Source organism: Branchiostoma floridae, chromosome 2 (assembly GCF_000003815.2).
Source record: "Branchiostoma floridae strain S238N-H82 chromosome 2, Bfl_VNyyK, whole genome shotgun sequence".
NCBI lineage: Eukaryota > Metazoa > Chordata > Leptocardii > Amphioxiformes > Branchiostomatidae > Branchiostoma > Branchiostoma floridae.
In genome coordinates this window covers 5,236,045-5,259,975 of record NC_049980.1, presented here as the reverse complement: position 1 = coordinate 5,259,975, position 23,931 = coordinate 5,236,045, and the positions used below count along the sequence as shown (strand labels likewise).

The 23,931-nt window shown below is 43.9% G+C and overlaps 2 protein-coding genes and 1 long non-coding RNA gene across 3 annotated transcripts in view; all 3 read right to left on the bottom strand.

Annotated features, from left to right (window-relative positions):
• The window catches only part of LOC118431504 (serine/arginine repetitive matrix protein 5-like), a 9,824-nt gene extending 12 nt beyond the window's left edge, over positions 1 to 9,812 (bottom strand). The window contains exons 1-4 of the mRNA XM_035842748.1: positions 9,663 to 9,812; positions 5,633 to 7,024; positions 287 to 439; positions 1 to 162 (exon numbers count right to left, since the gene is read on the bottom strand). The exon at positions 1 to 162 is cut by the window's left edge and continues 12 nt beyond it. Of these exons, the coding sequence (XP_035698641.1) occupies positions 1 to 162; positions 287 to 439; positions 5,633 to 7,024; positions 9,663 to 9,812 (1,857 nt within the window). The remainder of the gene's footprint in view (positions 163 to 286; positions 440 to 5,632; positions 7,025 to 9,662) is intronic.
• A 2,036-nt stretch (positions 9,813 to 11,848) lies between these two features.
• On the bottom strand, positions 11,849 to 13,068 carry LOC118410075. The gene is made up of 2 exons (XR_004830520.1): positions 12,863 to 13,068; positions 11,849 to 12,013 (listed from the first exon to the last, which is right to left on the bottom strand). It is a non-coding gene; the product is annotated as an uncharacterized LOC118410075 (long non-coding RNA).
• A 446-nt stretch (positions 13,069 to 13,514) lies between these two features.
• LOC118431487 (very low-density lipoprotein receptor-like) lies at positions 13,515 to 21,619 on the bottom strand. The gene is made up of 4 exons (XM_035842732.1): positions 21,349 to 21,619; positions 14,946 to 15,158; positions 14,077 to 14,205; positions 13,515 to 13,687 (listed from the first exon to the last, which is right to left on the bottom strand). The coding sequence occupies exons 1-4, from the start codon at positions 21,617 to 21,619 to the stop codon at positions 13,515 to 13,517; spliced, it is 786 nt and encodes a 261-aa protein (XP_035698625.1).
• Between the last annotated feature and the right edge of the window lie 2,312 nt (positions 21,620 to 23,931).

Sequence of the window (23,931 nt, the reverse complement as noted above, 5' to 3'; positions counted from 1 at the left end):
GGTTGCCGGATCGTTTGCTTTATGGGCTTGATTGCTGGGATCAGCTTGAATTGGCTTGGATTGGCTTGGATCTGCTTTGGATCTGCCTTGGAGCGGGCTTGGGAGCGGGCTTGGGAGCGGGCTTTGGAGCGGGCTTTGGAGCGGGCTTTGGACTAGGCCCAGCTGAAACAGATTAAAGGAGAACAGTCAGTCACAGTCACTATTTGTTCATCATTTACCGCATGGGTGACGATGTCGCCATCTTTCTCGACGCTACGACAGTTCATGTAACTACAGTACGCTTTACCTTTGCAAGGGGGCGCTCCTGCAGCTGTGATGGTTCGTCCTGTGGCGCAGGAGGCGATCTGGAGGTAGCAGGAGTTCTTGTACTTCCTTCCGTCAGACCCGCACACGGGGCTGTCCGACTGGTCCGTGCACGTGGGAGGGCAGGAGCTACCACCTGTGGAGACAGGGGTATCAGATATTCAGGAGTCGGCCATAACTACTCATACGATAAAATTATTGAATAATAACAGTCTTTGCTATTCAAGCGACGTTTCGGTGAACGTCTGTCACCTTCTCAGGGTAGTTCTCGGTGGTTCACATTGCACTGCAGTATAGGTGTCGCTGCTTATAGATGCGGTAACAAACGTAATGAATTCCAACATATGTATATTAGAATCTTATCTTTGAGGAGCGACATCTATGCTGCAGTGCAATGTGAAACGGTCGAAATTACCGCAAGAGTTGTGACAGACGGTCACCAAAACGGCAGTTGAACGAAACACTTACTTGTGTACAAGGAACGTTGTTATTCAGTGACTTTCTAACTTGATGAATTACTTGCATGGGTATTATTGTATATAACAGAATTTTGTCATGCTTTGCATGCATTTTTTTCTACTGGCTAACACGATCCGGAAAATAGGTAGTTGGCCTTTTTCATCTGGGGGTTAACGTTGGAGGACGTGAAAAGCAACTTGAGGTGAATTTCGCTAGTACGCTTAATCTGCAGTTTATCTACATGAAGCCTTTTGCGAAGGACGGGCTTTTCAGCCAGCTTATCTGGATTGCCGATTGAGATATGTTTCCCTTAGCTTTCAACATCTTTACCTAATTAGATGTGATCGGTTGTACAGGTGCAATGGATATGACACACACTCAGGTCAAATCATTATCATTATTAGTATCGGGTGGATCGGCTCTCTTTGCAGCTCAGGTGACCTCAATACGAGCACAAGCTCCACGTGCAGTGCAGCCAAAGGATGGTAGGGTTGAACCAATCACACCGGGAAAGACCCCTACTCTTTTCGATAAGTCTTTTCGATCAGTGCGGTGGGTTCGCGGTGTGGCTCTCCTGAAACACGGGACGTACGTTTGATGTCCTATCCAAGGGATAGCCCTAACCCAAGCTAGGTACTCATTTCAACCTAAGTTAACCGCAAAGGCATAAGATTGGTAGCATATCAACTGATTCAAACCTATTACCTCTGGGTCAGTTCGGAACCAAACACCCTGTCGTTCGAAATTCCACTCGACCCCACTCTAAATTTAAATGTACTACACAAAAATCATTGATTCGTTATAAACAAAAAAAACAAAAAAAAGAACAGTCTTGTTATCGGTGATGCCCTGTTTTTCATATAAGTCCGAAAGCGCAGAGACAAGTGTACGGTATCACGTTTCGCGTCCTAGTTTCGGCGCTGAGATAAACTTTGCCACTTACACGATAAATTCTCCACCAAACAGGCCACGAAACGCCGGGAAAATTCCTTAACCATTAAGCTGAGGTCATGTCCTTTTTTTGGACTCATTGGCCTTAGGTCAGCGAAATAAAAATCAGAGTTACTACCAGACTAACAACGCTGGCCAGGTTTAGGTGCATTTTAATACATGTTTCGTCGCTACCTGAAATATAGATGTGAACATTTTCCTTGTGCTAAAGTCCGTGGATTCTGTCAATAATTTAGAACCTCGATGTGTCTTGCACTCTGAAAACACAAAGAAACCGAAATCACTTTCTTGGTATTTGCAATGATACATGTTCTCTCTGAGCACAAAGTACACATGTATATGTGATGGGTCAACTAAAAAAGTCTAAAGCTAGTAACGCTTTTGGGGTCTATGAAATGCAGTTAGTCTAGTGAGGCTCTTTGAGATTATGCAACTTAAAGTGATTTTGAAGCTATTTGAGACAATGTAACTTATTTCACCAATTGACTCGATTTACAGAGGCGTTTTCCGAGCTGTCTGGTCGTATGACGTAACTACAGAGCCCAAGAACCCAGAGATCTTAGGTTCGATTTCTGTCACGCTACCATGATTATATTATGCCATGGGGGAAGGCAGTTTCCTCACTCTACCCAGGTGTGGAAATGGGTACCTGACTTCTGTTGGTAAGAAAGGAGCTATAAGAAAAGTCTTGGGCTCCTTCTTCTAATACCTTGCCGTAGACACAGTGCTTGTGGATAACAAACCGACTGCCTCAAAGAGCCAAAAAAAAAGGCTACATTTACCTTTCTGAGTCGATTTGAAATCGCTAAGTCTGCTTGAAGTTTACTTCGAACTGCTAAGGGGACTTTACTGAGTCAACTACAAAATACGTGTGTAATTCGGGCTCCCTATGGCATCTCCTCAGAGTCGAGTTGAAGTATTCTGGGTCAAGTCCAAGACGACTCAAAAACGCGTGTGTTAGGCTAACATTCACATTTCAAAACCGGATCCCGGTCGGGCTGTTTAAATTTGTGAAAACGGAAAATAGAAACGTATACGTAAGAATATACACAGATAATGCCCACGGCTACTCTCTTTTGAATCTTGTGTCTTTTATATCATACCATTTCGCTGACGACAGCTGCCCGGTCGGGCCCCGGTTTGGAATTGTGACGAAGGCCTATGACAGTTTTACGCCAGATCGCATACGACGTAAGTCCTACCTATAGCAGCTGTTCATATTGAACCATCTTTTTTTACTGCGGGGCATGGTCAGCGTGACTGACATTCTTCACCTTGACATGACACTCTCAATTCTCGTCCTCATTAAATCTCGCGGTCTTTCTAACGAGAACCACATGAGTTGAAGAAGGCAGCCACACAGCGGGGTCATGTGAACTTGTCGGATGGCCGTTAGCATGTCCACATGTGCGGGAACCGACAATGCATTTAAGGCCACAGCAAGTAAATTCTATGGGTGACATTGATTTTGCCTGATTTCGGAAGAAAAAAACAAACAAGAAATTTCATCCCATTCAGAGCTGGTCTACATGACGATGAAATCTAGTACTGAAAATGAGAAAATTTATATGTCGCCCTGTAGCCTTGAGTATACTATATTAAGTGACGCTAGTGAGGTAGCCTTAAGTGTAGTTGTAGAAACGAAACAAAATTTAGTTCGGTAGTTGTAAAAGTGATACTAGTGAGGTAGCCTTGAAGTTAGTTGTAGAAGTGAAACTAGTTCCGAACCGGAACGAGGAGGGGGGAACTTTTTACCTTACATTTCGAATTCCTCTCGAAATAAAAAGACAAAGACCCCCCCCCCCTCCCCCCCCAAAAAAACACACACACATACCTTCCAATCTCTCTCTTTGATTGGTCGCTTTCCTATCTAGCCAAAGTTATCAAATGTATATCAGGTTTTCTTTTTTTCATACGGCTCCACTCCAAGGTCACGTTGTTTCGATTATATGAATGCCATCCGCGTATATAAATTTAAGTCTCTTCCCCTCCGACCCCCCCCCCCCCCCCGCTTACAAAAACCGAGTCGTAGTACCATACGGTAAATCGTACAAAGCAGCTGGAAAATTAGCAAATATATGCCGTAAATTGCCCCAAAAATATCGCAAAACGAGATACTAATGTTGTAAAATGTTAAAGTCATTTCCAAAAGCAAAGAAGAATATATGAAACTGAAAGAAGAAAACTAAGGAATTTATATCACTGTTCGGTATACTATATTATACTCTATGTGTTCAGTAATGTGTTCAACCTTCCTGACCACTTACGTTAGATCACGTTTATGATGAAAGTCACTTTTTTTGCCCATCTTTTTTTTTCGCTCGATCGCATCAGTTTGGGATACCAAGAGATAATGTCATCCATATAATCAAATCAACATGGCCTAATAACGTCTGATAAAGTTCAGACCGCCCCTTCTGCACCCTAAGTTCTGTATATCCCGAATTTTTGGCACTAGACATGACTGAGCGGCTTACACCTGTCAATAGTTAGTATTGGCTAAACTACGTGAAGTTGGTAGAAGGGAAGGGGGTCACAGCGTTGGCATTTAACTATTGAAAACCCTTTCTTGGTGGGATTTTATGTGAAATCTGGGTAGTTTATGGGTGGCTTCGGTAGCAAATACTCTTGTTGAATCAGTAGTAAGAAACGACTTTTTCTCTGTCTTCGCGCTTTCCCATACCCCCGCCGTAAGATAGTGGTTTCATCGCCCGCCATGTGTTTTAACCTACAGGATCAACCCAAGGCTTTAAGAGGGGGGGGGGGATATTTGCGGACTAGCTGTATAGATTTATGGTTATATGCGTTTGATGACAGTGAACAGAATACGTACGTTTTCAGGGTAAGTTTTTATAGTTTGAAGGTTTTGATTCTTGTGATAAAGATACATTTTACCTTACACATTTCCATAGGATTACGTGCATTACAGGTGAATACTGGAATGGTACTCGTATAGTCCACAGTCCACCCCAGAGACCCGTATGTTCTATCCCTAACTTTGATGACTAAACCATGCCGCCTGCTATCGTGTGTCGATACTATCATAGGTCACTAGAGCAACAAAACTCATTGAATTTGCTGCCAAACCGAAATACTTTAGATATCTCACATGTGTTATGCTTAAAAGTACGAGCTGGTTTTGGGACAAAATGTTGTGTTTTCCATTATGCTATCGTTCTGAAAAGAGTAGGCTCAGTAGGTAGGGATTATCTTTTTTCTTCAAGATTTCTGTCGAAGTGTTCAGACATATATAGTTTTAAAAATGCATAACAAAAATAATATTGCTCTAAAGGAGTACACAGAATATTCCTCTTACTCATAATACAAGAACCAGCGCGACGCATTGTTTTCGGCGTTATCTTATATCATGATTGATATGTCTAGAAGCTGCAGTTTTGCAATAGCAAAAAAAGTGGCCAGGCTAGGCACATGCATATTGAACGTTTGATCGACGTTCGTTACGCAAAGCGGGCATCTCATCGGGCCGCGCCTGTTGGCGACTGTTAGCAACAGACAGTCGCCAACACGTCGCGAATTGGTCGCCTAATATGGCGAATTCTTTTAAAGATTTGACACAAAAATCGCAATTATCAAAATGTTGCGATCAAAACTAGACGCAAACTAGTCGCCAACAGGTGCGATCACTACAAATTGGCAGGGAAGATCTTTTTTCGAGTAAAAATGTTGCAGTCTTCCTTTCCAATATGTGGTTGGCCATGAAGCAAGATATGCCAAGAAAGATATGCCATTGCTGTTGTGCAGTCAAAGATTATATACTTCTTACCTTGGCAGTTCTTTTCGTCTGATCCATCGCCACACTCAGAAACACCGTTGCATCTAACTCTCTTGTGCATGCAGACGCCATTTCCGCATAGGAACTCATGGCAGGGGTTACCTGGGTAGTAGAGGGGGGTCTGACCTGGTGAGGGGGCCGGGACAGGTGCAGGGACGGGTGCTGGTCTCGGGACGGGTGCTGGGACAGGTGCTGGTCTCGGGACGGGTGCAGGGACGGGTGCTGGTCTCGGGACGGGTGCTGGTCTTGGGACTGGTACTGGTGCTGGTCTTGGTACCGGAACGGGCGCTGGACGTGGTACCGGTACTGGTGCGGGTCTCGGTGCTGGTGCAGGTTGAGGATACGGGTACGGGTAAGGGTACGGTGCTGGTCTAGGTGCCGGTGCCGGTTGTGGGTAGGGGTATGGGTACGGGTACGGAGCTGGTTGTGGTACTGGGGCCGGTCTAGGCGCTGGAACAGGTGCTGGTCTCGGGACGGGCGCTGGTCGTGGTACCGGCACTGGTGCTGGTCTCGGGACGGGCGCTGGTCGAGGGTAGGGGTAAGGAGCTGGTCTAGGTGCAGGTACCGGCTGTGGGTAAGGGTATGGTGCCGGTCTAGGCACTGGAGCCGGTCTAGGTACTGGAACAGGCTGTGGAGCTGGTACTGGCGCTGGTCGTGGGACGGGATAGGGGTAAGGAGCTGGTCTTGGAGCTGGTGCCGGCTGAGGGTACGGGTACGGGTAGGGGTACGGAGCTGGTCTAGGCGATGGGGCAGGTTGTGGCACTGGTGCTGGCCTAGGCACGGGGGCTGGTCTAGGCACTGGGGCCGGCCGTGGTGCTGGTACCGGTGCCGGGCGTGGGACTGGGTAGGGGTACGGTGCCGGTCTGGGCGATGGGGATGGCTGTGGGTACGGGTACGGGTACGGAACTGGTTGGGGCGCTGGGGCCGGTCTCGGTACTGGGACTGGTTGGGGCGCTGGTGCTGGTCTGGGTGCTGGAACCGGTGAAGGTTGGGGGACGGGGTAGGGGTACGGAGCTGGTCGCGGTGATGGAGCTGGCTGTGGGTACGGGTACGGGACTGGTTGGGGCGCTGGGGCCGGTCTCGGTACTGGAACTGGAGCTGGCTGTGGGGCCGGTCTAGGCGCCGGTGCCGGCTGTGGGTACGGGTACGGAACTGGCTGTGGGGATGGTGCCGGTTGTGGGTACGGATATGGGTAGGGAGACGGCCTAGGCGATGGGGCTGGCTGTGGTGCCGGTGCCGGCTGTGGATAGGGGTACGGCGCCGGTTGAGACACCGGGGACGGTTGTGGAGCGGGTCCAGACGACGTTGGGCTCGGGGACGGTCTCGGATACGTCGGGTACGGGTAAGGCGACGGGACAGACTGTCTTGATGTCGTCTGAGACCCAGACGAACTCGGGGTTCCCTGTCGAACGTCCTTGCTCTCTTCTCCTCCCTCAGAAGCAGCAGCGCTCTCTCGTCTTGCTCTGAGAAGTCGGCCAAGTTTTCCCTGTTCAAAAGGCGAACCCGCACACAAAGATCCTAGAAGAAGGAGCGCGAAAACTACAGACAGGCGAGCCATGATGGTGTCCCGTCAGATGATGTCCTTAGCGCTACTAAGCGCGTGTTCAACACGGGAGGGGTACAACGGGAGTGAGAGCACGCCCTTACCTCGCAGCAGCCCGCTCCAGACAAGAAAAGACCTCGTCTTGTTCCAATTAAACAATCGTCAGAGAGATGCCTGCGTCCCCCTCGGCTCCATAAATCACCGGGAGAGCACGAGGTTTCGGGTGAGCGCTTCGTCAATTATCCCACTCATTATCCAAACACGCTCACTCATGATCAAAGCCGTCCCCCGCTGTCAAAACACTTTTGCATAGACGGACGGAATGCTATTAGTGCCAAACGGGAAATCTAAACCAGAAAAGAAGGGGTTCCCTTGGTACACCATGGATTATGAAAGATGTCACTGAGGACTAAATACGTAACAAAACGCCAGTACTACATAGGCCTTGTGTCAACTTGATTGTATTTACTCGTGTTTGTTGACAATTCTCTGCACTGGATAAGTAGGGTCTAAATCTCTCGATTTAGCTATTAGTAAATCTCTCGATTTAGAAATAAAAAAAAAAAATTAAAAAGAGAGAGATGAATATTCAGAGGAGTTTTTTTGTATACCTGTTTGACGAGTTATTAATAATTGAAAAGAATACTTTGTCGTCATGTCAACTTTCACAAGTGCATGCTTAGACATGGACGGGAGAATGTGTCTTGTTGCATCATCTTTGAATAGGCCACAGCAAGTAAATTGTATAGAAGACGTCCTCTGTAATGCGAGAAGATGAAGAGAAAAAAAAAAGATGGGTAAAAGAAATAGGAAGATGGCTAGGTTTTCAAACTAGACACCATAAACGTTATAACAAGAAATGAAGCGACAAAACATGGTAGCATTGCCACAATTGTCTTTCATTTCCGTATCCAAGAGGTGCACAAAGTGACACTAGTGTAGTAGATTGGTATCACTTAAAACCAAGTTCACAACTTTATGGCTACAACATCGGTGCCACTTTGAATGCTATCGAACTAGTTTCACCTCCAAACTGAGGTATGAACGGATGGACTGTTGTTTATTCAATAGAGAGAGAGAGAGAGAGGTGGGGGACGAGAATTGAGATGTAATCCTTACATTGAGAATGTACTAAAAATCCCAATCCCGAAAATCCCAACAATAACCACCAAGGAGGCTGAAACGATCTAAAATGAGCAAGTAAGTGGGTATGTGTGCGAAACTATGACAAAGATACATCCGGAGCAGATTTACACTTGATCTGAACGTGGCACCGTGTACTTGGCGGTCACCGGGGGTGCCCCAATGTCTGACAGGTCTCGAACGTCCCTAACCGAAACTAGGTACTCATCTAGAAGGCTGCGTACGAAGGAGGTCCAAAAAATGAGCAAGTAACGTATGTGGGCGAACCATGTCAAAGGTACATCCGGAGAAGATTTACACTTGAACTGTACGTGGCACCGTGTGCTCTGTGGTCACCAGGGGTGGCCTCAAGGCCTCCAAGGCCACGACTTACAGCACACAAACCTCGAGGCCTCCTGACCTCGTGGCCGTACGCGAGATTTTTTCGGTCGCCCGTGCGCAAACACCGGCGATTTTCCCACCCGTTTATCTAACGTAAATTTGGGCAGAGAAGTATGTCACACCAAACTGGCGCTAACCTCAGGGCTAACTCGGGGGGACGACCTTACGGTAAACGTTTAGTGGATTGTGCTGCTTCGAATTCGTGGTAGTAAAAGATATATTAGGACAAAGCAATAAGTAGATTTTTATGGTTGACATCAGTAGTAGCTCAATAGTATTAGCCTGAATTTGAAGAAAAAAAAGAAGAGATTTATTAACCGTCCGGAGATGGTGAACATGACGAAAAATGGGAAAATATATCGTGTGGCAGCCTCGACTGTACTTTTAGAAGTGACCGTAGTTGTAGGAAAGTAACTTCAGAGTTACAGAGACTGAGTGTGGCAGAAATTTCCTCATTTTCAGTCAGGTGAAAATGAGTACTTAGCTTCGGTTATGGGCGTCCCTCGGATAGGTCCTGTGTTTGGGGAGAGCCACACCTCGAGCACGTAAAAGAACCCACCACACTTATCGAAAAGAATATGAGTCCTTCCCAGTGTCAAAGAATCAAATATATCTGTCCGGATATATGCAGCTTGTTGTCTTCAGTAAAAACCTGGTGCACCGTCGATTGGGTATTTGTAGATACCCTGTCAAAAACAGATATAGGCTACCCTGCGGATAAAGGTACCGGTGATCTAGCGTTATACCGGATATGCGATGTAAACAAACGAAGGCATACCTAAAGTGGTAACGCTAGTTCACCTTTATTCGTGGGGTAACCTATATCCGTTACTTAATTAGTGATTAGGGATACCAATTTAACGGATGGTGGTTTCAAATTGCAAGATGTTCAATATACGGTTTGAAACCACCCTCTGTTGACTTGCTAACGTTATCCCCAAATATTTTTTTCTATAAACAATGGATATAGGTTAACCCACGAATAAAGGTGAACTAGCGTTATAGCATATGACATGTTTAGAGGTAACCTAGCCCCTGAAGTTACCACCGAGACGTGATAAGGCAAAACCCACACCGACAGCGGGATACCTCCCAGTTGCCTTCCCCCGGAATTATGAGGTTGGAGTTAACCCAACCCACATGGCCGCCACATGTTTGAAATTTCGTTTCACGTGAAAAGTTGGGCCAGAGCTCGCCGTCAAACTTCGCCTCGTCACCGAGAACGACCTGTCCATGCATCAAAGTCGATCCTAAAGCCCGACCGGTGCCTCGGGGAGGATCTGTAAGGCTCTCTACGATTTGAGGAATCCTCGGAATGGAACTGTGAAAAGTTTGCGATGTCCACTGACATTATAAAGCTTCTAGCAGGTTTTGTATTCTCCAAGTAGAGGTTAGGCTACGGCTGTTTTTGACTTCTTTTCAGGCGTTGTTTCCCTTCATAGAAAATGGAGGTATTTTTTTGTGTGTGTCGGTATATGTGTCTGTTTGTGTTTCCGGCTTTCAGAACTTTTAGAAGCTATTGATGGATTGTAATAATATTTGGTATGCGGATAGGTGTTGGAAAGGTCCAAGGTCAAGAAGTGAGGTCAAGGTCGATTTGGGGCCCCCGGTGTGTGGCTTTGGTATATTGTAGAACTTCCTGTCTTGGTATATTTAGGAAAAATAGAAAAGACGTCAAAATAACCAGTCATAGCCTAACCTATGTTTGGAGAGTAGTTATACCTGTTCCTGTTATCTCTCTGTTATGTCTCTTATTTGTGTCTAGTCGAGAAAAGGTCGGCTATTCAATATACGCACAGTGCAGACCATGAAAGCCTAGAGTACGTGCTAAAACTATTAACTGCTGAAACCATGACGACCTCTCTAGTCAGGTGGTAATGATACCTCTCGAAGTGACTGTAAAATGTAGCTCCCAGTTTAGTTGCGGCAGTTAGATATGCGGCGAGGATGAGTGAGAGTTTAGTTTCCTCTTAAGTATTGTTATTTATTGCCCCTGACTTCGACACGATTCGTTCTATGGCAATTGGAGGTCCTACGTTGCCATATCGCAGTGAAATCAGCTGGTGTTATGTAACACGACTCTCATTTTTCCGTTTCGTGTATTTTAATATTCTGGTGTCTTTTATGTCATATTTTTTCGTTCCCGAAAGCTGCCCGATCGGGCCGGTTTGGAAATGACCTAGGCATCGGGCACCCCTTCTTATATCCGGCATTACGATACCATAATCGTATCATTGACACTACTGTCTCCGTTGTCTTTCAAGACCGAGAAGCTTTCATCAAATCAATTATTTTATTCATCTGAACTAGAGACAACTAACTTGGAGTAAGATATAGTATTACGTAATATGGTAAGATTTTAGGATGTATACAAAGATCTTCTTGACAGTATCACATTTCATAACTAGTGGTAGTTCATTTATGTAACTTGCACCTATATGATATAAAAAGTTCACGTTTCACATACAATATACAATGAAATAGATATATGTTTAATACAAGAGTAATAACTATATAGGTTACTGATGGTTAACTACGTTAACAGAAATAACAAATTGCTACTTGTTATGTTACAAGCTATCGTAATTGGTATCGATAGTTAAAAATGGCGCGAAACATATCTTTTATTTGGGTATCTCATTGGACCGCGACCTGTTAGAGACTTTTTGCGAATGATATTCGCCAACACATCGCAATTTGGTCGCCTAAAATGGTGATTTTTTTTGTACAGCAAAAATCAGCACATATCAGCTCAAGTGGTTCACCAATTGCAATTTACCAATTTAAAACGGGCATGCATAAGGCATTCACTTAGTATTACAAACATTTCTATTGGAATCCCGTAACTTGGCAGTACTAAAGCGCCGACTAGTAATTAATGACAGTACTGCAGCCTCAATTTTCTGTTATTGCACTATTTGAGGCTGCAGTACCATCACAGATTACTAGTCGGCGCTTCAGTACCGCCAAGTTACGGAATTCCAATAGAAATATCTGAAATACTAAGTGCCTTATGTGCAATGACAGAAATATATTTCACAAGCACAAGTATATCAATAGACTGAACAAAGCAGTACAAATTTCACTACATTTTCTTACATGAACTGTTCAAAGACCAAAATTGTGAACAGAGTGTGAAACAGAAGCCCGTTTTAAATTTCGGTTTTCAGATGGTTGGTCGAAATTTTATGTCCTTTTTCAGTAGCTGACCACAGAAAAGCTAAGGGCTGGCACGTTTTTGCTCGGTCAAGTTACGGAAAACACGGCATTTCCCCCTTGTCCTAAGCGTATTTCCATCATGGTGTGAGGAAGTTTGGTGGCCGGGAGCCTGGGTAAGAGGTGAAAGGGCGACAGTCTAGCGGGGTGCTGTTGGTGGCGTCTCCCCAGTACCCGGCCTTACACCGCTCACACTTGTACCCCTCCGTGTTGTGCTGGCAGTTCTGGAAACAAAGGACAAACAAGGAATGAGGCAACAGCAAGTAACTTCAGTAGATTTTATGATGACAGCGCGCTCAATAATTTTCGCCTTATTTCTAAAGAAAAATAAAAGCAAGTTTTTTCTCCTTCGGGTGGTCACCATGACCGAAGAAAAGGTTAAATAGGTTGTGTTGTATTCTAATGAGTGTTCTTGTATATGTGGCACTAGAATCATTGCAAACCTGATAAGTGGCACCAGTATTCCTCACTAGCATCACTTTTACTACACTTTTGCACTTCTTGAATACAGGAATGACTGACTTGTTGGTTGTGATGCCATATAGAATTTACTTGCTGTGGCCTAAGTATTTTTTAGCCAATACGGACAGGTTCGCATTTTAGAATTATAATGTTTAGGAGTGAATGTTATTTAATGTTATAGTACTATCTGTATAAAGTACTATCTATGTCAGGAAAGTACGTTCCTATTGGAATTCTGTAACTTGGCAGTACTGAAGCGCTGGCTAGTTATCCATGATGGTACTGCAACCTAGGGACTAGTTTGGCTATATCCCTAGACCCGAATAATGCTTCAACCAAGGAGGTTAAGTTCAACAGTACGTTAAGTGCTTCTCAGCGTCACACAATAATAGACCTATCTCATAGCTCCGCCCATCTCGGTCAAAACGTAGACTTGCATATGCAGCAACTCTCTCATATTGATCGAACCACTAATCTCCACTCTCTTATTAGTCGAATCGCTAATTAACACTCTCTCATTGGCTGAAATGCTAATTGTGATGGACAGTTCCAATCTATTGGGCAAGAACATGTTTTATGTCTGGATGAGAAGAGATGAGAGAGAAACTTACCACACATCTGTAGGCAGCGTCACACTGACTCGTGTGCTTGTGACAGAGCTCAAAACAGTTGGGTGCGGGACTCGGTCCGGGACCAGGTGCGGGGCCAGGACCAGGTGCGGGGCCGGGACCAGGTGCGGGGCCGGGACCAGGTGCGGGGCCGGGACCAGGTGCGGGGCCAGGTCCAGGTGCAGGGCCGGGTCCGGGAGCTGGGCCAGGAGCTGAGCCTGTCAGGGAAACAATAAATGAAAATGTTTAGTAGTTGCTGTCAAGATCGTGACTGTTACCCTAGACCCTACATACCGTATAATTTGAATATAACATTTCCTAATACTTTGTGTGTCTGTGTTTGTATGTATAAGTTAGTGTGCATGTGCGTCTCTTTCTATGGGTCTCCCACACTCACTCGTGAACTCACTATCTCTCTTTCTTTTTTTGAGCAAGAAAATACCTTATGACCTCCTTGGTGTGAATTTGTGTGTATATGTGTTTATGTATGTATGTATGTATGTATGTATGCTTGTAAGTGTGTTGGTGAGTGTGTAATTGTGTGTGTGTGTGTCTGTGCGTTTTCAATGTTGAATTCGAACTCAGATAGAGATATCCAATCGAAAACCGCTCTTTTGGATTGGTCAACAGAAATACAATGACGTCACATCCAATCTCAAAGTTTATAGAATCTGAGGTTACCGGCAGATGTGCCAGTTAAGTCCTTACCGCAAGGTGGCGCTGTTTCATCGGAGCCGTCGTTGCAGTCCCGCACTCCATTGCACAGCTTCAGCTTCGGGATACAACCGCCGGACTGACAGCGGAATGCGTTGTAACTGCAGGGGTTCGCTGTGGGTATATTAGATAGAGTTAAACAAACCTAAGGCACATGTTGTCTTGCACAAGCGCCATCTACCACTCAAATCTGGTCACCGTATCAAATTCAGATCAAAAGATACAAAAAATCAGTTCTGTTACAGTACCGTTACAATCCGCTAAGGGGCCCAATGTCAAGTTGACAGGTCTCAGGTTTTCAAAACATTGCAAATTAAAATCAATCTGTCGATTTGATATCCCTAAATGCCCTATTTCAAATACAACGCATATAGATTACCCCGTGGATGAAGTTGAACTAACGTTATCGTGTTGATGAAAGCATGTCATTCTGGTGAAGGTAATGATACGTCTTGAATGAATAATTGTCTTTAAAACAAGCGCAGATGACGTATAAGACTAACGTTGCGGGCAGGCGACCTCGTCCGAGCCGTCTCGGCAGTCTTTGGCGCCGTCACAGCGGCTGAGGTTGGGAACACACTGCGCTCCGGTGGTGCACGGGAACTGGTCACCCGCACAGGAGGCCGTCGCACCTGAGGGGAAGGAATGCGTTTTATTACATTTCTTTGCAGGCTCTACTAGGTTGGTTTTACGGGGCCAGCGCACGACCGTAGTAGTCTAGCAATGGTTCATTGAGTACTGAGTACATATAATTCACATTGTCACGTCAGTAGCGACACATATACATATTCACGCGTTGAATTGCGGCACGGACATTACATACTAGTAATTGAAAGTCATCAATCAGGGCAACATCAAGAATAAATTATATAAACATCTAGCATCAACTATAAAAGTTAACTTCAATTTACAGCTAAACTTACTAATTTTAGAATCATGTGGCATTTAGCACAATATCCCCCATCAAAACTAAATCGAACGATAAGGCAAGCTCATAACATTTTACGACATCGTTAACAGTTAACACATCAAAATTGCCCATGACACCCCTTCTATCATGCACAACTTTCTTGGGACGAAATGGCGGCGGAAAATTGCTCATGGTAATCCTTCCCAACATGCATCAGTCCCTTGGGACAAAATGGCGGCGCTCATTGTCGCCAACGAAACCAATACATGTTTTTCTATCGCAACTTTATGAAATCAAAGACTATATATGACCCACCTGGACAAGGTTTAGCTGTAATGGGTTGCATCTGATAGCACGCGAGGCCACGGCCATTTGACAGGGATTGATGTATTTCATGGGGGTAATAATTTTGTACGTCTGGGCCACCGTACAAAGTTTCAAACAAACGAGACTAGGACTCACCTGGACAAGGTGTAGCCGTAATGGGCTGCATCTGATAACAAGAGGCCACGGCCATCTGACAGGGATTGACGAACTGTCGCGTTTGCTTGCCGTCCCAACCACACAGTGGGCTGCGGTCCGTGACGTCACATTGCCGCTGACAGCTGGCGGTAGGTAAGCTGTTCAACCCGCCTACAGGGCCTTGCGGTGGTACCGGGCCTGACGCGAACGGGCCTGGAAGGGACGGTAGATGGAAAGACATGTATCTTTATTCCCGTATGTAGTACTTTAAGTACAAATCCTCCAAACGAATGACAAAGAAATAAGTTGGGGGTTACAAGCAGCATTTCCATGCATATACACATCGTGTTTCGATTGTACGGATGGCGTTGCATTTTTCCGTTTTCAAAAAGAAACTTAAAGTTTTAGGAATGTTGAAATTCACGTGACGTTAGACATACATACTTACATGCACATTAAGCATGTGCTATTTACATGATTAATAAGTACATGCTAAGAATAACCTTATTTGTTACAAACGATATTCATAATTTGAACAAGTTCTGTTATTTGGGTGTTGGTCAACTAAAAGTATGTTAAGCACATTGAGACCTTATTTGCATAACCAAGAGTACGGTTAACATTATTTGTCTTATGAGGTATGAGGTCGTGGAACTCTAGTTTCCTCATTGTGTTGGTTCTTGGTCTTTTGTCCGGGCTTTATCAAAAGAGGAACTTGGACCAAATCCAAGCATAGCCGTTGTCATACGCTTGTACAAATGCCAACAAAGTCAACTCCCTGCACGAAACAAAGCCACTACGGAAATCTTCAAAGCCTGGCACAGAAATAAGGTATGTGTGAATGACTTCTGAGATAGGGTGTTGCACCCCAACATGTTCTCATGAGCCAACGACAAGGTTAAGTTGAAAAGCTAACCAAACTTGATTGGTGTGATAGGCTAGGGATTCGAAGGTCTGTGTATCCGCCAAGTTAATTTGCAGGCTTTATTTATAGTTAAACTAGTTAGGTTGTGACTCAATGCACTTGGAGAACCGGTGCGACACTGCGGGGTTCGTACACTGGCGGGCATTGTTGTGATTTTTTTTCCGAATCATTATAATTTAGATATTACGTAATACGTAAATATGACATAGACGACAACGACACAAATTCGTTCTTTATCTCTGAAATTCGTTGAGTAATCTTTCGAACCCCGCAGTGCCGCAAGTGACGCAAGTGCAGTTAGTATCTAACTGAAGCTGTTGTACGTTGGCGGCGACACTGCGGATTTTCGATTTGAACGAATTTCATCGATAAAGGAATCTTTCAACGCTTTGTGTGTGTGTGTGTGTGTGTTTGTTTTTTGTTTTGGTCTTTTTATACTGGGACGTTTTGCATGATAAACTCAAGGGAAACAAATAAAGTTTAGAACGCAGCAACATCTCCAACGTGCCACAATCCGGTGAGATGCCCTGTGATATACTGTTTCAAAGTTTACAAAGTACTGAAAGGCCACTTGCAGTTCCAATAATATCTGCTAGAGGGCCCAAACTAAGGTTGCTTCTTACGGCACATTAGAGGTACTTATCAGCCATCCCAAAATCAGGCTCATAGCCTTGTCCTGGACACGAGGTATCACAACCAGAAGATTTGAAGCATTTATTAGGAAGCCCGCCAGGGGGGGGGGGGGGGGGGCAGAGGGTAATGATTTCTTCGATAGAACGAGACCTTTATAACCATAGACATAATTTCATGGCAATCCATAAATGGCTTCTTGATTTAGGCTGTTTATCTAAAACATACATACTTGCGAACGCTACTTAAAAGAAGACCTTCTGGGCGAAGATAATAACCAAAAAAGGCCTAACCCCATAAGATCCTAAAGCCTGTTAAAGACGCCGGAAGACCCCCACCGCACTTCTAGGAAATAGTATGTGTACTCCCTGTTGCGAAAAGATTCAAACCAGTTGCTTTTCAAGCAGAGGTTGATGGCGAAGATCGTTACCTTTTCCTTATACTCTTTTTTTGTTCTGCCAGAAGAAAAAAAATCCCCGTCAAACTCTGCTTTGAGAGTATAAAGTTTTTTTCAACTGTCACTTTATTTATTTCCGCAACTTTTTCTGACCAGCTTTGACTAAGTACATATTCTGTTGCATATACAAATCATGCACTACAGAGGCCGATATAACAAGAACACACTGTACAGCATGTCCGGGACAAAATGATACAAAAACCGGAGGTTCTGCTGCGGTACCAATGTTACATACAAGGGGTCCAAACTTCGACCATCACCTTCGTCTTCTCAACATCGATGTACCCATTACAATCCATCTAGAAGTTTTTAAGTCATACTGAAGACAAATATCCGGAATCACAAACAGACACACACACAAACAGACCAAAAACGAAACTTCCTTTTTTTCGTGGAGGTAAATACACAAAGACATACACACACATAAAACCAACTATGCTAGCTTGTTGGACCTGACCTTTATCGCCAGACTTTGATTGAGATAAGTGAATGAGAATTCGGACCACGTGGAGATCAGGGCTACTGCCCTAGAGGGCAGGGTTACTGGGCGATAATTGAGGGCATTAGTCTATCTATAGTCCCCAAGCAGACGTGTCAGCTGCAGTTGGATTTAAAAAAGGAGTCGACGCTTTGGTGAAAAAAAAATTTCCAAGTTTCCATGTGGTTTCAGTCAGTTGCAAACAAGACCAAACAAATGCTGGAAGGCAAAAGCTCAAACGGTGAAATACATGCATACGTGTATATAATTACTGCAAAGGAAAAACTCAATGTCGCCCTAATAAGCCAACAAGGAAAATCACTGGCTTGTCAGATTTCAAATTTGTTGTTTAGTGGTCCATGACGAATCGATCAAATATCAATCAATCAATCAATCAATCAATCAAAAATGGTTTATTTTTAAAACAAGATGCTGGCAGCCAGGAGCTGAATTTTGTCTTGTTGTACATTAAAATCTCTGCTTATTTCAACATAAGTAACATTCATTTAAAAAGCTGTGAAACATTATGTACTACATGTATTCCTTGAATAGTGCAATGCCATGTAGTTTAATCTGGTTGGTCGGTGATAATTATCTATGCATACATATATCGATACTTTGCGTTTGGGACCGCATCTGGAAGCAGCGACACCTATGCTGCAATGCAACGTGGATCCATCAGAATTGCCCTAAGGTGACGGACCGTCACCCAAACGAATAGAATGTTTGATATTGCGTGCGTAGAAGACTTTTCTTATCCATTATGCACTATTGACATGTACATTACAGGTTGTCTCTTGATCTCAGTCAGAGGCCGGTTGAAACGGTTTTTGGACCGATAAACTCGATACCAGGTCAACGACACCTTCGCACGGCAACTCTAACTCGTTTGACCTTCGTTTAGTCCTTCGGTGACCCGTCCTTTCCTCTAGAGGTCACACATTTGACCTTCGGCTGTTCTCGTGCCAATTATCCATTAAATGCAAATGTAGATAATAAATAAATCAAATTAAACAAGTACAGCCGTCCTTAATAAGGTGACCGTGAAACAATATTTTTGGGGGGTGGTTGTGTCTGTTCGGCGGCCATATTGTTGTTACCCTCACCCGCGTGTGTCTGTGCATTTGCCTGTCTGTCTGTCTGTCTGTTTGTCTGTCTGTCTGTCTGTGAACACGATAACCAGGGAATGTCTGGGTGTGTTGTGTGGGTATTTGGTATGTGATTAGATTTTCATGAGACCTCAAAACAATCGATTACATATTAAGCCTCGCTCCTAGCTACAGGGAAACGTTCCGTTTTAGTATCTCGTGTTCTGGGCATGCTATGGTCGACCTTTAGTGAGAGGTAGATAACTCGTGGAAGGGAGAGTAAGTCATGTTGGATTGGGCTCCTCTAGCGGCTTTTTTTGGCAAACTTCAGGGGGCAAGTTTGCTCTAGATTTTGAAAAGTAATGACTCAAGAAGGGGTTGACAGATCGTCATTACTTTTCATACGTAGGGTTCCAAATGGGAATATATTGCTACATAAAACTTATTGAAAATTACTTTCCTTGAAAATTTGAAGACCTAGAGACCTTCGAGGGTAGAAGAAACAGGTATGATCCTAACTTTCCTATTTTGGAAAAAATGTGTTCACCAGTTTTGTTGGAGTAAGTTATTTGATCCTGCGGATGGATACATGTGAAAACTTGGGCCAATGGTGAGGTTTCTTTCACACAGACAATTTCAAGACTGAAATTCGGGTAATTTACTATAAGAACAGAGACGGTGGGCGTTATACACTTCCTGGGACTTTTTGACCAATTACTGACGTCACGAACCTGCAAGATCATGTGTTAATGAGATCACGTCCCTGCAACTCTCGCGATGTTACGCTATAAAGTGATTGGTCATCAGTATTGATCCTGAAGAAGGTGACAGAGGTCGTTGGAAATTTGTATACGTATAATTTGTGCTGGAAGAAAATTTAGCATTGTACTAAAGTTACTAACTTTATATTGTTTCGGTACTTTTTATTCTATGTTCCAATGCGAAATACCAACTCTCAGATGCCTGTCCACTAAATATCCAACCTGAAGCCAGCTGGCTAGATTTGTCCCTACTTCACCGTCACGGTGAGCCAAGTGGTAAAGGTTACATACTTGTGATGCGTGGAAGATTCAAGCCAGCCAAACGGCTTTACCAAGAACCTAGTAACAAAACAAACTGGCATGCAGTTAGTCTGTAGTCTTTCCTCCCACACGGTCTACGTACCAACCGTAATACGTACGCAATTGTGTGTTTTGTGTAACAAAATACTTGTACTAATACATAATGAAAATGTGAAAGAGTGAAAATGTCCACCACTAAAAAGACTATGAAAAAGTGTGTGGGTATCTCAGCTATCAAATTCTATATTCCATTTTCTTGTCATGAAAGTGGAGGTATTGACTTTGATGTTTGTGTTGTGGGCCCCCTATTGTGTGACCTTGGTATTGCAGTAGAACTTCCGGCTTTGCATCTTTTGTCCTGGGCATGCTATGGTCTTGAATGTTCCGGTGGCAGATACGCATTTGATGTAGGCATAGCTAATATGAGCTTGGGTCCCCTGGCAGCTTGCTCTTGAAATTGCAGGTGTGTTTTTGATGAAATATTTCAAGGCGTATAACAGAACAAAGAAACAACAAATTTCCATGACATTTGGTATGCTGGTAGCTTAGTTGCACTAGCCGTCTTTGAGATTAATCTGTTATCTATTCAACTATAAGGTCCTCCCACAAAACTTAACTTCGACTGTCCACCCTTTTCTGTTTTACTCCGTCCGTTGACCTGTATCAGACGTCCTGCCGACCGGACATCAACACCAGTTTATCCTGACCCCCTCCCACACCATTGCCTCCGCCGAGCTGGCTATTTTAAAAGACAACACCGCCATTTTCCTTCCTTATTCCTTGCAAGAGGATTCGAAGAAATTTCCGGACTTGAGAACAGACTCAAACTTGCATTTAAGTTCTACAAGATCTGAATTATACAAAGCCACTCTAACGAAGCCAATGTGTCTGTTGGAATTTTGTCCTACAAATGTCCGGAAATTGTGACATCTTCGGAACATCAAAGAAGACAAACTGTGTACATGCGAATGAAGATGTGTAGGATGAATGCTGGTCGACCACTATGTGGTACTGAAAAAAGGGTACGTAAGAATTCTAATTAATAGTGTATACATATCACTAATTTCTGATCAACTATAAGCGTTTACTATTGTGGGGTTTGACTACTTTGAAGGCAGTGGTTAATGAACTGTCCCAAGTTCTGTATGATGAGTTGCTTTTGTGACTTAAGTAGAAACGTTAACGTCGTCATATTCTTGTTATCTACTAAATGGTAAAAGCCTGATAAAATTGTGGCAACTTTTTAAATAATCTTTTTCTTTGGGTCCCGTCGTGGGTATACTTATACCGGACTGTCCAATAAGAATGCACTTTCTTTTTCTACTGTATTCATTTAGCAACGCAAAATCACATCCATTTGCGTGAATAACTATAGTTATTCGTCGTATCTTATTACCCGAATGTCTAACCTTAATCGACTTTAACATTGAGCAATATCTGTATCATCTTTCGTGACTAGGTAACTCTAGTTCACCTTTATCTTTCATAGGTCTATTCTACCTTATAAAAGTGTCAAACAGTAAAAAAAAAAGAGTTTTGAAAAAATGCCATTGGTAATGTATTAGACCCGACAATTTCGCTCAAAACGTATGATTTAGACACTTTTGAGCGTTTCTGCGCGTCTACAAATTGCAATATCAGTTTAATTGAAACCACCATCCGTCGATTAGAGATACCTAAATTCTTTGTTCTTTAATACAACGGATATATGTTACCCCGCGGATAAAGGTGAAATAGCTTAATAATGGGAAAAGATATACATACGTCGTTTGCACCCTCTCTCGTCTGAGCCATCCCCGCAGTCCGAAACCCCGTTACAGACGAGAGCTCCATCCACACACCGGCCGTTCTTACACAAGAACCGCCCGTAACACCGGTCCTTCATTCTCCGGTCGATCTCGTTCTGTCTAGTGTTCGCGTAGCTCGGATATTCTGGTGGCCCTCCTTCGGCATGTCTATACGCAAACTGGTAGGCAACCGTACTGAGACAGTTCGTCAAAAGACACGAAAGAATCGTTAACGTTATGGCGACCATCTTTAGACTCTTCAGAGACAGATGCCCGACGGTCTCTCTCTGTCTATCTCTCTTGTGTCTTCACACAACTTCTCAGTATTCCCTCTCAGACACTCCCCCGACTACTAGCTATCTTAAGACGCGTGAGGGGGTCAACACTCCTTGACGGCCCCGCCAGACAAGGTCTTCCTTCCGTCTTGATTTGATTAAGACCCTCCAAGTTCAGGCCAAGCTTTATCGAAAAGCTTCTCTCTAAAGTCGCGTCCAGAGAAAAACAGTCGGAGCGCCCTGCTGTGTATGTGAGTTGGAAATTTGCCCATTCGCTCGTTCTATAAAAGGGACTAGGAGTTAAACCGTACTTGGAGTTTACTTGAGGTTTACGGAGTTATAATGTGAGCCAGATTTTTAGCCTTTGCGGTTTAGCTTAGGTCACAGCTCCACAATTCTACTTGAACATCATTAACGCTATTTTCCTTGTCTACCATGAATGGATCCAGTGTACTACATGTACCTCTTGGGGAGCCGCCAGTATACTAATATCTATGGAGTAAGATTCGCACAGAAGAACAAACAGCTACCAAGAAACAACAAAGTCTGCAGCTGCAGTTCCAAAGAAAGCTGCCAGAGGGCCCAAAATTATAACTTGCTTCTTCCCCCATTCACAAGAACAATCTATCAACCAAAAGTCGTGACCCAATACTATAGCTTCAAGTGTCTACTTGGAGTTCCACTGCAATACTAAAGAAAGCCGCTAGGAGACCCAAAATATGATCAAACCCTACTTACATATCATTCACGACAAAAACAATATCTCAATTTTCATCGGTAAGAAATAATTCTACTAGTCTAAATATGCATTGGCAAAGTTCTCGGGCAATTTATTCTCCCAGATTGGCCAAATAACACCATTTTAAGCACTCCAATGAGTACGCTGTTGTTGGATTGTCCGTGGCTCTGCGACGATAACTTGGGGTAAGGAGAATGTAGACATGCGTGCAAAACTGATGTCAAAGTATCGCCAGGGATCCATGACCTATGACTTCAAGACTCGGCCAATGGACGCCCTGATTGACAGCTACTGACAAGTGATGATGGGGAGGAAGACAGACGCTTACAGTTGAGACAGTTAAGTCATACGGGACAACGCCTCTGAGTGTAAGAGCCATTTATCACAGGGTTGAGAGTAGTGAGAAAGGCCAATGTCAATGATATTTCGATGTAGGTTAGACATCCAGGTAATAAGATACACCAAAAAGTAGTTACTCAAGCAACTAAACTTTAAAAAAGTTTTTCCAAGACCATATCCAGTTGCTTGAGTAACTACTTTTTGGTGTGCCAATGATATTATTCTTCCTTGTTACGTGCTTAACCTCATTAGCTATAGGCGACGGTACGTTACGCAAGCAAGGTACGTAAGACGTACACAAGACTGTAAGTGTTTGATAGACTCACACCGGGAAGGACCCCAACTCTTTTCGATATTAAAGTGTGGCGGGTTCTTTTACGTGCGTGGGGTGCGCCTTTCTCCCCACACACGGGACCTCTTGGAGCGTCCTAAACTGTCACGTCCAATACGGTAGCCACTTGATATTCATTGTGGGGTGAACGACATGTTTAGGTCAGGACGGTCCAGATGTGCGCGGTACATTTTGTAGTCCGTATCGTGAAAAATGGAGGTATAGGTATTGTTTTGAATCTCTCTCTCTGTTTTTCTTTCTCTCTCTCTTTCTCTCTCTCCCTCTCTCTCTCTTCCCCTCTCTCTTTCTCTCTCGGAATTTTTGGTTAACAAAACTTTAGAGTCTCTGAATGAATTGTAATGATATTTGATATGTGGGTAGGTGTCGAAAAGACGAAGATATTGGTCGATTTTGAGCCCCCTGGTTTGTGACCTTGGTACTGCAGCAAATTTATTAATCAGTGTGCTGGTACCTTTTCAGCGTCCCGGACATGTTATGGTCTTGGTTATTTTCGGGAAGATAGCACTTGGTCAACGGTTAACTGGAAGAAGAAGCAGCGTAGGTTTGGGGCTTACATATAGAACCTTGCACTGGAACTGCAGGGGCAGATTTAGTAAAATTCTGTTGTTGTTTTTTTCAGTCGAATTCGCTCTCAAGTTCAACTTCCCACCGCTATCATATGTTTGTATTGTATTTAAAAATGACAAAATTGACACTTATAGTCTTAAAAGTACTACCGATACACTAAGAAAAGCAGATAACGTAAAACGTAAGTCATTGCCAAGTTCTGAGGCGTCCCAAGGGACAAATAGTACGGGGGTAGTTGAAACGGCACGACTGATGTAATACCTCTTCTACTGATAAAGACCAAGGAAG

Excerpts from the sequence above, each read along its gene's own strand:
- LOC118431487 (XM_035842732.1), bottom strand. The coding sequence starts at position 21,619 with ATGGTCGCCATAACGTTAACGATTCTTTCGTGTCTTTTGACGAACTGT. Across the intron at positions 15,159-21,348 it reads CGAGAGAGGGTGCAAACGAC|GCCCGTTCGCGTCAGGCCCG; the intron begins GTATGTATATCT and ends CGTCCCTTCCAG. Across the intron at positions 14,206-14,945 it reads TACGGCTACACCTTGTCCAG|GTGCGACGGCCTCCTGTGCG; the intron begins GTGAGTCCTAGT and ends CCTTCCCCTCAG.